The sequence below is a fragment of the Gekko japonicus genome, unplaced genomic scaffold (genome assembly GCF_001447785.1).
Source record: "Gekko japonicus isolate JY-2015 unplaced genomic scaffold, Gekko_japonicus_V1.1 scaffold479, whole genome shotgun sequence".
In the NCBI taxonomy this organism is placed as follows: Eukaryota; Metazoa; Chordata; class Lepidosauria; order Squamata; family Gekkonidae; genus Gekko; species Gekko japonicus.
Window position 1 is genome coordinate 422,538 of NW_015169185.1, and position 14,693 is coordinate 437,230.

Sequence of the window (14,693 nt, forward strand, 5' to 3'; positions counted from 1 at the left end):
TTCAAGAATGTGGTCAGTCCTTTATATGCCTTCCGCTTCTGTCGAATTTCAAATGGTACATCTTTTTAAATCCTTATAACTTGCTCTCCAATCTTCAAGGGTGTTGCTGATGTCGCTTTCAAAATCTGATCTCTGACACGTTGTTTAGTAAATTTGACAACCACTTCAGCTGGCAGATTATTTTTCTTTGTAAAGTTAGAATAGGATCTGTATACCAGATCCATTTCCTTGCTTAATTTATCCGCTTCACTGCCCATCAGTGGTGCCAACGCTTCCGTTAGTATGCTTCTGAGATCTTCTTTTTCAACCTCCTGGATTCCTTGAAACCGGAGAGTCAAATTTGATTTTTCCATTTGTAAGATCAATAACTTATTTTCTTGCAATTCTTGCTTCTTTTCCATTTTGCTGACCTTCTTCTTGATTTTCTGTGTATCTTCTGTTGATACCAGACATTTCTTTGCAATCTCCTCCATTTTCTTGGCTGTATCCGTTAATTGCGTCTATTGACTGCATGCTTACTAAAGTTTGACTGATTTTCTGCATCTGGTCCAGCAGAGGGCGAAGCATCTCACTTTCTTGATGATTGACAGCCGCGCCGGAAAGGCGGGAGCTAGGGCCGGAAGTTGCTATCAGCTTCTTAACTTGCTTTTCCTTCTCCTTGTCTCTTTTGGGCCCCGACATCTTGGCTATTTGTTTACTTTTAAAAAGTCCGTGCCGCACTGCTTGGGAAACAATCCCTTTTCTTCGCTTTGGCAAATTCCCCAAAAGGTAACTTCACTACTTTAAATTTTCACTCCCCCCTTACTCCGCTTATAGTCCTGGTCTAGTGGGGGGGGCTTTCCACTCTCCTCCCTTACGCTTGTTTGATAGGGGGGGAATGCGCTTATATCTTTTTCCATGCTTTCGATCGACAACTCACAGTTTGCAGCCGTTTCACTTTCACTTTTAAACGTTCGTTCGCTTCATCACTCTGCGAAGTCCGGTGGCGTTGCTAGTCCCCTTACGAGGCACTGCCGTGGCGGGGCCTTCGGGGCATGGGGCGAGCCTCAATTTCTGACCAACGGGTCGGTAAAGAGGCACTTCCCCAGTGCGCCCCCTGGTTCGGAGCCTTTAACTAAGGCTCCTTAGAGTCTCCACTTGTGCGGATCCCCCCCCAACCGCGCGTGGGTGGGTCGACTCCGGGAGCGTCCCGAGAGTGCGACTGCCATTTGTGCCACCAAAACCGGAAGTCCGATCCAAACTGTTGTCCGTCTCGTTATTCCGTCTGTGGGGGGCAAGTGAAGACTCTTATGTTTCCAGCCCTGACCACCAGACATCCAACTAACGGCTTGAGTTCCAACTTTTGTAGAGCCCACAGCAGCCTCTACAGGTCATGTACCATGTCTGCATGCTTTTTTTACTTGGGGTGGTGATTAATTGTTTCATGTTGTAAGCAGGTGGCACGTATACATATATGTTCTAAATAAACAAATACTGCATTTTTATTGGAATGGCACATGCAATGTTTTCCTGTGATATGGAGGTGATGGAGAACCTCAGTTTAACTTTACTGCCCTATCTGCCCCCAAACTCTTAAATCTCTGTTAAACTTCCATAACATTACAATCAATGACATGGGGCTCAACAGAGCCTAAAAGAATGCTCAACATCTTCACATGGCGCAACCAAGTACCTCAAAATGATGTGTTTTTATTATGATACATTTCACATATATTTGGAGAGTACTTTTTGCAGTTGTAGATAGTGTTGCAAGTTAGTACAGGTTTGTTTGTTTTTTAATGCACCAATTGCAGCTCTTACTTCTATACAGGAGAAAGCGGGATTTTTTTTCTCGCTTTACTGTTAAGGTTCAAACTTGTGTCACAGCATTAAGGTGAGAGCAAATAAGTCTCTGCTTTTCAAACCTGTCATGTACAATCTTGAATTTAGCTTTCACATCAAAAGGGGAGGGGGACCAAGACACACCCAAGAATAATTTGGAGGCCTCATTACGTGCTCCATCTGGACTATTTTGGCAGGAGAGACTGCGCTTGCAGGATGATTAGTTTTGCAAAAAGCACAGCAATGCCTTATGCTAATGGCTCTTGACACTTGTAGAAAAATAGAGCAGTGTAGTATGGAAATTAGACTCCATTATTAGTGGCAAAGTGCAAGCAATCAGACTACGCAGCTATTAGAAACCTTTGAGGAAGGCCCTGATCTGTTATTGTTCTTACTCTGTAACGTCACTTAAGTTTGGGCCAAACTGTTAATGGAGATGGGGGAGGAGGGGGGGCATAAAGAGAACAGTAGATAAAATCTAGTCCAGCTGGGTAGGAATTGCTAGAGACACTTTAAAATCCTAGTTGAGCTGAACTATCCCTAGGACTTCTATATAGCTTGAAATCTGTACACATTTTCATCATTAAGAATCAAATAAAATTAAAGGGCTTAAACAATCAAACATACTGGGAACCAAGTCAATGTACTGTTAGAGTAGCCTAAGGGAGACCCATGTTAAAAATTTCTATTCTGCCCTAGAAACAAGGCTGTGCAAACCCAGCCCAGTCACTCTCTGACTCTCAACCTAACCTATATCACTGAGCTGTTACAAGGATGAAAATGGAGGACAGAACAGAGTTGTAAGCCACTTTGGGTGCCTGTTTTGGAGAAAAGCAGGGTATAAATAAAGTTTTACAGAGTACACCACTCTTCTGTACAGTTGCTGAATCTTTGAAACACAAGCTTTCTACTAGGAGACGTGTCATTTTTCAAGGTGGTGCTGGCAATTATAAGGTAAGGTCAACTAGCCAGCCTCTTCTTGTTGCATTCCTCTTTGAGGACAGAAGAGCATCATTCAAGTATAGGAAATGGCATATCAAGCTGTGAAAAAGAAAAACATCTGGAAAAGCACCTCTGTTGCTGATGTCTGTAGAACAGGAAATCATGATCAGACTTTGCCATTCTAGGCAATACATTCTGGGTGATGCGTATGCATTACCACATTAGACCTGATAAAAGAATTCACAGGATAGTCATTCATTGTTACTGTTAAATGTTGCAGACCTGTACATTTTCTGCCATTCCCATCTTGGCAGCTTCATAAGGAAAGGAAATGTTACTTTGTTAGCGAATGAGATTGATATTTGCTTTATGGACTATATTTATTGCTACACACAATGGACTGTGCACACACACACATAGGCTCAGAAGACTGTACACGAAGTCACCTGTTGTGATGCAACACATAGAAGGTGCCTGCACATGCCTTACATGTAAATAAGGTTTCAGCTACACAGTTACCCAGCCTGGTGAAGAAGCACAAACCTCCATTATTGTGGGCAATGAGAAAACAACAGCTTTGAGAAGAGACAGCCCCCATTGCAGAAATAGTTGCAGTCATGTGCTACCCATCACTGCTTTGTTCCTGAGAAGGCATTTCCTGCCAAATGGACATTTGGTTATCAATAGAATGGCCAGCTTCATCAACACTACAATGGAGCATCTTGACGCCAAGGTTTCACACCTGCCCAGATGCCATACTCTGAGTAAGAGATTACAATATTGGCCACTCCTTTTAGGTAACCACCCCTCCCTACATGCAACCAATAGGATTGTTTTTGGGATGGACCGATAGGTAGGTGGGTCAAGAGGTTGGCACAGCCACAACTCATCTCTTGAACCCCCTATAAAAAGAAAGGACCATTCACCTGGCCCTTCCTAGCTAGCAATCCCTGCAACAACCCCTATCTGCTTTTTACTCCCCTTGAGTCCCACTTGCTATCCCCAACCCTTGCCTCTACTTTGAACTCTTGATCTGCAGTCAAGAGACCCCCACACAATCCAGCTAGTTCTGGTAGTGTGGATCCCTTTATTTTCTATTTCTTCCCATCCATTCTTCATTGGAACAACCAAGCTGCAAAACAGATAAGTATTGCCCACCATCACCCTACCTGCTAATGCAAATATGCTTATTTTAATATGTATTTCTAAGGAACTTGATTGAATGTGTGAGTGAATCAGTATTGTTTGTATGAGATATATTTTTAAGTAAAAGACATTTATTTTAACTACAACCGACTTGAATCTTTTACCGGTAACCCTTGGTGGAAACAGGACCTTGGTATAGTTGGCAAGAACCCATTTATAAATTGCCAATTGCTGTAAATAAAGCAATTCGGCTAACAACTTGAGGAAATTAAAAAGGAACTACTTGGAGAAAGGGCTGACTGGCTCTCTCAAGCTGGCTGAATCCATCTGTATCTTATTACTATCAGCAGGCTGATCAAGCTGGTCGTCTGGCTAATGCAAAAATTCTTATGCAGCCTGGTCCTGTGCCTTGGGGGGGGGGGGAGTAACTAATTCCACAGATTTCAACAGTACTAACTTCCCAACAAGACTGTAATTGTATACATGCTAACAGATGCCAAATCGTTTCATATTATTATATATCCATGAGGTTATTGGTGCCTTCATTGCCCATCAGTGATCACTCTCACCCACATGCCCTGAAGTGCTCTCATCTGTGACTCTGGCTGCAGAGCTTTTCTTCAAAGCACTTCTTTGAGATGGAGACAACTAGAGTGGGAAGAAAAGCATCTGCAAGAAAAGAGGGAAATGGCATCTTTTTAGCTTGTTTTTCAGATTTAAACTTGTCTCCCAGATCAGCTATTATGATTGCTACCCACAAATTCCAGAAGTCTTACTTGAAGTGAACTAGAAAGATGCTCTCTTCTCAGTAAGCTTGAGTGGCTGGTTCTCTGGGGGCAGACAGCATCATCCCCCCCCCCCAAGTAGGCTTCTACTTGATATATTTCAATGGCAGTACAACTCCAGGATATGAGCATAACAGGAATAGGGGTGGAACAGAAGGAAGCATGGTTGAGAACCATACACTGCCCATCAAGGCGAAGACTGAGACTAGATCAAGTAGGGGATAACCTATATTAACAAACATGGGATGAAAGGGCAAGGAGGAATTAGTCATATCCAGAAGAGCCTAGCTTTTTTGTGCCAAATGCAGAATGAATAGGGGGGCGGGGGTTCAGTACAATTAGTGTCTGCCGTATTGCATTCATGAAAAAAGAAAATCATTCCACAGTGATACTGCTACATTTCATTTTAATATTTTGCAATGCTTGTATTAATGCTGATTTCCATGGCAGGGCCTTTGTACAGCAGATTGTGGCACAGAGTTCAAATGATATTCTTTGAAACAGGATGTTCCAGAGAAGGGGGAGCAGACAGTCAGTCACAGTGATTGCATACTTTGTGGCACAGAGATTAAAAGAAAGTCTACACATTGCCAAGAAAAGGCCCTTTGTGCAGATGCAATTCAGGAACTTCTGAAAAAGACAGGGGAACAGGATTAACTCCCTCTGTTGTTTTTAATACAGCATATTTGTTTTAACTCCTGCTAAATCAAAAGGGGCATACTAAGTACTATGCACGAATCAGAAAGGCAACAAGTGACAATAAAAAGACAATGTATATCAGCATACACATAGTGTAAACTTTGCTCTTTTTTAAAAAAAATGACACCTATTCTTTTCTCACTTCATCGTGCTTTTTAAATAGTATTAGCAGTTTTAGGGATACATTTGATAACAGAAAGGAAGACTAGCTGATCCCAACTCTCAGTTGCCAGCCACTCCAAGTCATCTATTTCAGCAGCTTCAGGTTTTGTGTTTATGTGATGACAGTGGGGCCAGTGCGGCTGGTTCTCTCATGAAGTTGAGAAAGCTTCAGTGCAATGGAGATGAGGGGAGCTAACATGACCTGCAAAGAAAGTGAAAAAGGAACAGAAAGGAGAACAAAGAACACACATCAGTAAAAATGGCATAATGCTAATAATTCAAAAAATTATCTTCAAGGCTTGCTCACAAACCTTGTGCAGAAGGATAAATGTCAGATCTAGAAACCGGCGTAACCGGTCCTATCAACCCAGACAGAGCAGAATCCATGTGACCTCTTAGAATGAGACTTTCACACCTGCCTCCTCCTGCCACAGTCCACCAAGTCCCCTGAACCTCTGCTCTGGAAAGTGAGGACCCTCTTAATTAGCACTGGTTGTGTGAGAATGGAGAATCTGCAGTCAGAGGGAGAATGGGCAAAAATCTCCTTTCTTCCTCTGCCAAGAGAAATGCTGCCCTGCTAGTGTAAATACTGCTATGCCAGTGGGACAGCACCTTTGGACCCAATCCACAGGTCTGGATCAAATAGAGTGTTCTGAAGACTGAAGGATTTATGTTTGCTAAGTGCAACTTTCTTGCTTCCCTATCCCATAGCAGCCCCAAATGTCCCCCTCCGAGGGAAAACTCTATTTTTTTCCCTCGGATGACCGCGGCCCCACCCCCGACGCAGCTGCATCACTTCCGGGTGACATGGTTGCATCGCGCGTGTGCTCCACGTCGCGCGCACGCTCCCGGACTGCGGCTGGAGTCCCCCGCTGTGCATACAGCAGGGACTTGGCAACCCTACAGAAGATGAATATTAAGTAAGTTTATGGACCTATACCAGTTCTTCTGACCATACAGACGTCTCTGTCTTGTGACATGCAAGAAGAGACAGAAAGGAATAAAATGATATGGAGAGCATGCTTATTAACCATACCTGTGGATCTTCATATATTTTGGGAGGATCTTTTTCATAGCTGTCAATATACAGCCGCACAGTTGCTCCAGCACTTCCTGTGCCACTTAATCTAAAGATTATGCGAGAACCATCAGCAAAGATGAGCCTCAAACCCTACCAAGACAAGGGGGGGGAAACACAGAGACACATTCAAGAGATTTACTTCAATAAAAGTATGGTTATCCTGGAAGAGTATTTCCTCACTAACCATTTCTGAGCACAAAGAGGTAAACAGATCCTTGTGTGACAACTGGCTGGCTTTGGTGACCCTAATCATTCCCCAGTCACTTTTGTCTGGGGAATTAGCATTCCAAATTTCCATTCTGATGTACAGAGCTGCAAGAGCACGAAAGTATACTTCTACTGAAGAAAATTATTTTTTAATATTCTTATTAATATTTTTAATATTCTTATTAATATTTTTGTATTTCATTTCTCCCTTGTTTCTTTTCCAGCAAAATGTACTTTTAGACCAAGTTTGTTTATATATATCTGTATCTATAAACGACCTAATTTCTGCAGTACCTCAGCATTCTTATAATGATGGGGCATTGTTAATCAGGGCACATCTTCATGTTAATTCAGCAAAGCAATGGGAAGATGTTATAGCTGAGGCATTGCTATCCTTTGTTTGCGGGGAACACAGGGCTTGCCCTGAACTTCATACCTGGAGAAAACGTAATATGTGCACTAGGTTTAGCTGAGTCTGCTGCAGGATAGGTTTCATGAAAGAAAGGCAAAGAGATACACCATTTATTTATAAACAGAAAACAGCTTGAATTTTGAAGTCTTCAGCTGAAATTGCCAGCAGCTTGCAGATACCAGTCTGCCTGAACTCCACACCAACTGGCAAAGATAGAATGTGGATACCCCAACTGTAACAGAATTTGGTATGCACCCAGTTATTAGGATTTAAATGAATATTTAAATGAATTATAATTTTATTAATGACTTCTGTTTTGACATTTTAGATCTTTTAGATTTGATTACTTCGAATGTAAACTTTTATTGTAAAGTTCGTATTATGAGGCTAATGTTGTATATTCATTTTTTATAATTGAGCTTAAGACCTTTGGTCATAGAAGCTAATAAACATAAGTAAGTAAGAATGTGGATACCAGGCAAATGCTTTTTGCAGAATCTCTTTTGCATTTACAGGTTAAATGGTGAAGTGTACATTAACTGAAAACTTGCCCTGAATGACTTCTAATAATCACATAACATGTTTTAACAAAGAGTAACATTAATCAGTGAATCCAAGTATTCTATTTATGTATAGCAGGGACTTGCCAGGATGTAAGTAGTGTGGAAGGATTAAGGAAGTTTGCACTGGAGCAGGAAAACACATGGTTGGCAGACAGTGCACGGCTGGCAGACAGTGCAAAAGAGCACACAGAGAGAATTAGACAGGATGCAGGTCAAACAGACTTGGGAAAGGAGCTAAAAGAAGAGACAGAGCGGGGGGGGAGCAGACATGGGGGGGGGCTGCATTCTGGAACATGGTCATGTGACATGGCACAACCAAGGATGTAACCATCAATAAACCTGGCCTCAGTCACATCTGATTTCCTTTTACAGAGGCTACTAGGAAGCTGAGGCCAAATTATTTCCCAGAGAGTTTAACTGAAGAGAACAGGAATGCTTTGAAAGTCCAGGCAGTTGCTATGAACCAACTCATTGTCCTACCACCCCTTTGCAATTGAGCTCAGATGTGAATTTGTCTTTGCTGTGAATGGGAACAAGATCATAAGAACATAAGAGAAGCCAATGATGGATCAGGCCAATGGCCAATGGCCCATCCAATCCAACACTCTGTCACACAGTGGTCAAAAATACCAGGTGCCATCAGCAGGTCTACCAGTGGGGCCAGGACACTAGACGCCCTCCCACTGTTGCCCCCCCCCAAGCACCAAGAATACAGTGCATCACTTGCCCCAGATCGAGAATTCCTATATATACCTTGTGGCTAATAGCCACTGATGGACCTCTGCTCCATATATTTATCCAATTCCCTCTTGAAGCCGTTCATGCTTGTAGCCGTCACCACCTCCTGTGGCAGTGAATTCCATGTGTTAATCACTCTTTGGGTGAAGAAGTACTTCCTTTTATCTATTCTAACCTGACTGCTCAGCAATTGCATTGAGTGCCCACGAGTTCTTGTGGTGTGAGAAAGGGAGAAAAGTACTTCTTTCTCTCCCATGCATAATCTCGTAAACCTCTTCCATGGCACCCCTCAGTCATTGTTTCTCCAAGCTAAAGAGCCCCAAGCACTTTAACCTTTCTTCATAGATCATGATAACCATTCTTGGCAGTCTGCATCAAATCACAGATGCCTTAGGTATCAGGTTCTTAAGGTATCAGGTTACCTACAGAGGTTCTTATAGCACTTTTCACCCTATACAGAAGGTATAGGAACATGCTCCTATAGCCTAGTGGTCACCTTCTAGCATAGCAGCCTTTTGTGGTCATGCAGTGGTAAAACATGATGACTATAGGGTTTTTACACTTTCCATATCATAACAGTATATCGGGGTAGCAGCATAACTTTGGTCTTTTTGGCTACAAAATGGAAGCAAATACAACAATGAAATGGTTTATCAAGACTGGACACTATAGAAATATCTAAGGACATCATTATTAAATTTATAGCAACAGAATACATCTAAACGTTTAAATCTATTTACTCTTATTACACTATCTACCTGGTTTCTTGAGATGCTTCCATCCACGGGATCACTGTACTCAAAGTTATCGGCTTTGTCTACAGTGTATGATTTGTCACCAGCTGATAGCTTTTTCCCCACGAAGGAACGATCAAAGAATATTGTCTCTAGATCCTTCATCATCTTATTTGCACTCTCAGCATCCACTTCTTCATAGTCATATCTAGAAGACAAGGAGACTTTAATCAGACAAAGACAGAAACCTACGGAGTGCAAAGCCCCCTTCGTATGCTTCATTTTTAAACTTTAGTTTTTAATGTGGCTCTTGCTATGTGCTTTTTCATGATAAATGATAACTCTCAAATTCTTGATTTTAAAAAATTAGGGGCAGTGAAACCACAGAATTATTTTATAATTGAAATCCCAACTTAATATTGTTCAAGGATAAGGCAGCATCTGGACTGGAGTGGGACAGGGAAAGATCAGCCAGGTAAATAGTGCAAACAGAGGGTCTGAGTGCTGGGCACAACATTTGTGGGCTTTTTTCTCTTTTCTTACAGACAGAAGCTGAAACAACAATCCACATTCCTGTACCTGAAAACCTAATACATGGTATCGTTTGATCTAGGAGCACAGTTTGCCAAAGCTCCCCTAAAATCACCGCACCCACAGAGCTCCCCTGTGTAAACATAGGCAAGGAATGGCAACAGCAACTCTGGTGCTACAATGACACTGGGAAGTATTCTACCACCCATATGCAGAAGGTATACCAAGATTTCCCATGTTCCTCTCCTTTCTGGCAGTTCTTTCCACCCCCCGCCTCCCCAGCGATAATTCCTGGCCGCGTTCAGACTGGCAGTTTGCAGCGCTAGGGAGACGCGTCAAAGCAGACCCGGAACGGCTTGGTCGTGGTATTCCCATTCACACTGCAGCAAATGAAGCAGGAGGATACCATGGAGGAAGTGCAAGGGAGCGTTTGTACTGTTGGCCCGCCCCTGGCGGGCTGTTAGTGGCTGTTTCTGCTCTCTGCTGCATGCGCCTATGTGCATGGGCGCCTGCCACAGAAACAGCCAGCGCCTATTATCAACGACTGTGGGTTGTTCCCGCCTTACAGTGCTTGCGTTCACACATCAGGGAACTGGAATCAACCCACTCTCCACACGGTTTGCTACCACTTCCACAAGGTACTTTTAAAACTCGGGAGGGAAGCGGTACAAGAGTGCTTGAGTACGGCTGGGGGACGCCGGACAGCTGTGCCTGTGTGAACCTGCCCCTTTAATCCGCTAGTGAAATGCTTCTGAAACATTTGGCTGTCGGGCCAAACTGCCAGTCTGAACTGTGGTTGCAGGACCTGTACAAATGAACAGCCATGAGAGCCAGTCAGCAGGCTACAGTGAAGACAGACAAAGAGATACAATCAACTTATTTCCTCAGCAAAGCTGTGCTGGCAGAAGAGGAAGAAGAACAATTTCACCACTTTGTCCTTCTCACCCCCGACCCTTCCAACCTGTGCCTTTGTTCCTCCAGTGGCCATGGGAATAATCTTTCAAGGGGTTTGAAGGGGATGTAAAACCAGAGAGGAATTCAGAAGAACAAAGTGTCCCACACACAGAGTCTCTTCAATCCTACTGCAATGGCAATATCCTGCATAGCTGTCTCCTCAGGGCTTCTAGCCACTTTCACATACCATCTCTCCTTCTGCCACTATGCTCCCCTTTGCACATAAACATGTTAAAAAAGAAAATTCTACAACACATTCTAATACTGTGTTCAGAATCAAACATACAAAATCTGTACATGAGGACTTCCACAATTTGTATTTTGTTGGACATAATTGTCCTGAATAATTACCAGTCCAGAACTCAATGCTGTGACTTAATTTAATTACAGGCTCTCATGAATTATGCAACAGCAAAATCCAGTATATAATGAGATTTAAAAATTAGTAGAGAATTTGGACTCTGAAAGCTACCATTTGCATGATCATTGTTTTTATGGAAGAAGGGGTTACGGAATGTCTCGTTTTCATAATCACTCTTCATGACAACTGCATACTTTCCATCCAGGTGAATTTGCCAGACTAATCCTCACCTTGTGAAGAAGTTCCTCCCATATTTTTGCCAGTGATCTTTCAAGATCTCTTCTACGCTTTGTTTACGGACAGCTATGATTGACAGCCATGCCAAGACAGCCCAAAGTCCATCTTTTTCACGAATATGATCAGACCCTGCAAACACAAAGTCCAGAAACAAATGACATAAGGCACAGGTTGTGTTAACAATGATATTCTTCTAGTCCATCAGCTACAGTAGATGGCTGCATGAAGAGAGAGGGACTGAACGGATGCATCAGAAATAACATGACACTAATTTGAACCCCTAAAGCTGAAACAAAGTTTGAGGAGTTTAGCTGAATGCAATTAACACACCTTGCATACTATGGTCACGAACCTGGCAAATGACAAAACATTTATTGCTAACAAAGGTCAACTATAGGAAGAAAGATTAATCCAATCTTCAAAACAAAACACTATTTCTAATCAGAGTCACCATCACTTATATAACAAAAGGTGTTTTTACTTTCAGCTAAACTTAAGTCATTTTTCAATTGTGTGGGGAAAAATTAAAGATTGCTTTAACTTATGCTGTCCCTTGCTTTGTAGGCTTCGTTGTCTGCACACTTGACCTTGTGATGTCCTGCAAGAAGAGGCCTAATGTCTTTTGTAGGTAGCCTTCTAGTTGTGAACTAAAGATCTAGGAGGCCATGAAACTAGAAGAAAGACACTTTTAAAGTTTTACAGTGCAGAGTTACTTCATTCTAAGCAAATTGCTAGAAATTGATTTCGACTAGAGTACATAGAATTCCAAGTTAAGAATGTCCAGGCTAGTGTTAGGGAATATGGTGACAGCCCCATTCTCCAACCTTGTGAGTGCACAATACTGACTTGCCTGCACTTGGGTATGTATACTGTTTGGCTGTCACCTTTCTACTTCTTAATCCCAATTCTCCAGCAATAAACAACATATATATGTTTTTACATGGAATTACTCCATTGCAAAGCATCAGATCTTTAGTTAATCTCAGCTCTTTCCATATATCATCTCTGCCTTGCCAGATATACAGCCGACTCTTCTGCAGCTCAAACTGAGTTCCGCTGATGTATCCCTCAGTTCATTTGCTCAATGTTTTTGAAGTGGGGAACTTTGAATTCTGATGACAGACATTATTTTATAGCATAAATTCTACCATCACAAATTCTTATACATCACACTATACTTTTGTCTATTACCATCAGACTAAGAGCTTTAAAAAAGAATGTGAAGCGAACTCAAGGCAGTCCACAGCAGCAATTTTATTTGGAGAGATCCACCAAAGGGCTGAACAGAGCTTTTCCCACTAGGGCTGCCAACTCCCCCGGTAGGGCGGAAATCCCCCGCCCCGGAGGCTCCGTTCCCAGATGCCAGGGAATTGGGGCCCAGGGGGAACCCCGCCCCAGCGTGCGAGTCACTGGAAGTGACGTCGCACGCTGGGGGCGGGGCCACGCCATTTGAGGGGAAAACTCTTTGTTTTCCCCTCAAATGGCGTGGCCCCGCCCAGCGTGTGACGTAACTTCCGGTGACGCTCCGGCGGCGCGCGCGCACACGTTCCAGACCGGCTCCCGGAGCAGCAGGACGCTCCCCCGCCGGTAGGATTTTTTCATTTGGCAACCCTATTTCCCACCCACCCCTCAAATGGAACACTACACAAGTTATGGGTTAAACTGGGAATTTTATTTATACATAAGCTGATCTGCACAAACACATTAAAGCATGGGTTGCATTTTGCTTGCAAAGCAAGCCTCCTAACAGTGCAAACCCACCCTCATTGCAAAGCCTATAATTACCCAGTATAAGGACCCCCCATCGCTAATATCCCAGAGTGCTTGCCAATTCTAAATCCCCTCAACCTGTGTTTTCCCCACCTTCCCAGTTAGGGCCTAACCAGCTTTACCACGCCTATTTATACCTCACCCCTTCTGACCATGTGGAGCAGGCAAAAAAAGGCCCCCTCTTGGCCAATCTGAGTGAGGCCCAAAAAATTCCTGCCCGCTCCATGGGCAGGCACCAGTCTTGTTTCTCTTCCCCTCCTCATGTGATGTTCACAAAGGCAGCACTGGATTTATGCACAAGCTAAGTGAGCTACAACTGAAGGGCTCAGATTATGATGGCCCTCTGAATGCAGAAAATATTACTAAATGTCAATGTTAGAATAATACATTTTGTTTTGTAATGCCATGGGCCTCTTAAACTTGACACAGCTCAGGGCTTCAGCATGTCTTAAACAGGGACACCTGCAGCCGCTATGTCAGATCATTACAAGGAAGATCCAAGCTCGTGTTCCTTGACTGAACAGAAGTGGAATGGCTAGATGGGAACAGCCTGCCTGTGCAAGGAGAAAAGGGGAAATATTATGCCTTATGCCTTAGAAAGCATTACTAACAACAAAGCTAGTGGAGGTGATGGTATTCCAGCTGAGCTATTCAAAGTCTTAAAGGATGATGCTGTTAAAGTGCTGCACTCAATTTGCCAGCAAATTTGGAAAACGCAACAGTGGCCACAGGATTGGAAAAGGTCAGTATACATTCCAATCCCAAAGAAGGGCAATGCCAAGGAATGTTCAAACTATCGCACAATTGCACTCATATCACACGCTAGCAAGGTCCTGCTCAAGATCCTACAAGCTAGGCTTCAACAGTACGTGGATAGAGAACTGCCAGAAGTACAAGCTGGGTTTAGAAGAGGTAGAGGAACGAGAGATCAAATTGCCAACATCCGCTGGATTATGGAGAAAGCAAGAGAGTACCAGAAAAACATCTACTTCTGCTTCATTGACTATGCTAAAGCCTTTGACTGTGTGGATCACAACAAACTATGGCAGGTCCTTAAAGAGATGGGAGTACCAGACCACCTCACATGTCTCTTGAGAAACCTGTATAAGGGCCAAGAAGCGACAGTTAGAACCGGATATGGAACAACTGATTGGTTCAGCATAGGAAAAGGAGTACGACAAGGATGTATATTGTCACCTTGCTTATTTAATATATATGCAGAGTACATCATGCGAAATGCTGGCCTGGATGAATCACAAGAGGGAATTAAGATTGCTGGGGAAAAGATCAACAACCTCAGATATGCAGACGATACCACTCTAATGGCAGAAAGTGAAGAGGACCTAAAGAGCCTCTTGCTCAGGGTAAAAGAGGAGAGCGCAAAAGTGGGCTTGAAGCTCAACATCAAAAAAACTAAGATCATGGCATCCGGCCCCATCACTCCTTGGCAAATAGAAGGGGAAGTCGTGGAAGTAGTGACAGACTTCACGTTCCTGGGATCCCAGATCACCGCAGACTGTGACTGCAGCCATGAAATTAAAAGACGCCTG

General features: G+C 43.1%; 1 protein-coding gene across 1 annotated transcript in view; it reads right to left on the reverse strand.

The window, feature by feature from the left end:
- Positions 1–5,083: 5,083 nt before the first annotated feature.
- PGM1 (phosphoglucomutase 1) overlaps positions 5,084–14,693 on the reverse strand; it is a 46,698-nt gene continuing 37,088 nt past the window's right edge. Inside the window, 4 exon segments of the mRNA XM_015416178.1 lie at positions 5,084–5,757; positions 6,592–6,726; positions 9,315–9,498; positions 11,367–11,502. Of these exon segments, the coding sequence (XP_015271664.1) occupies positions 5,668–5,757; positions 6,592–6,726; positions 9,315–9,498; positions 11,367–11,502 (545 nt within the window). The 3' untranslated portion in view covers positions 5,084–5,667.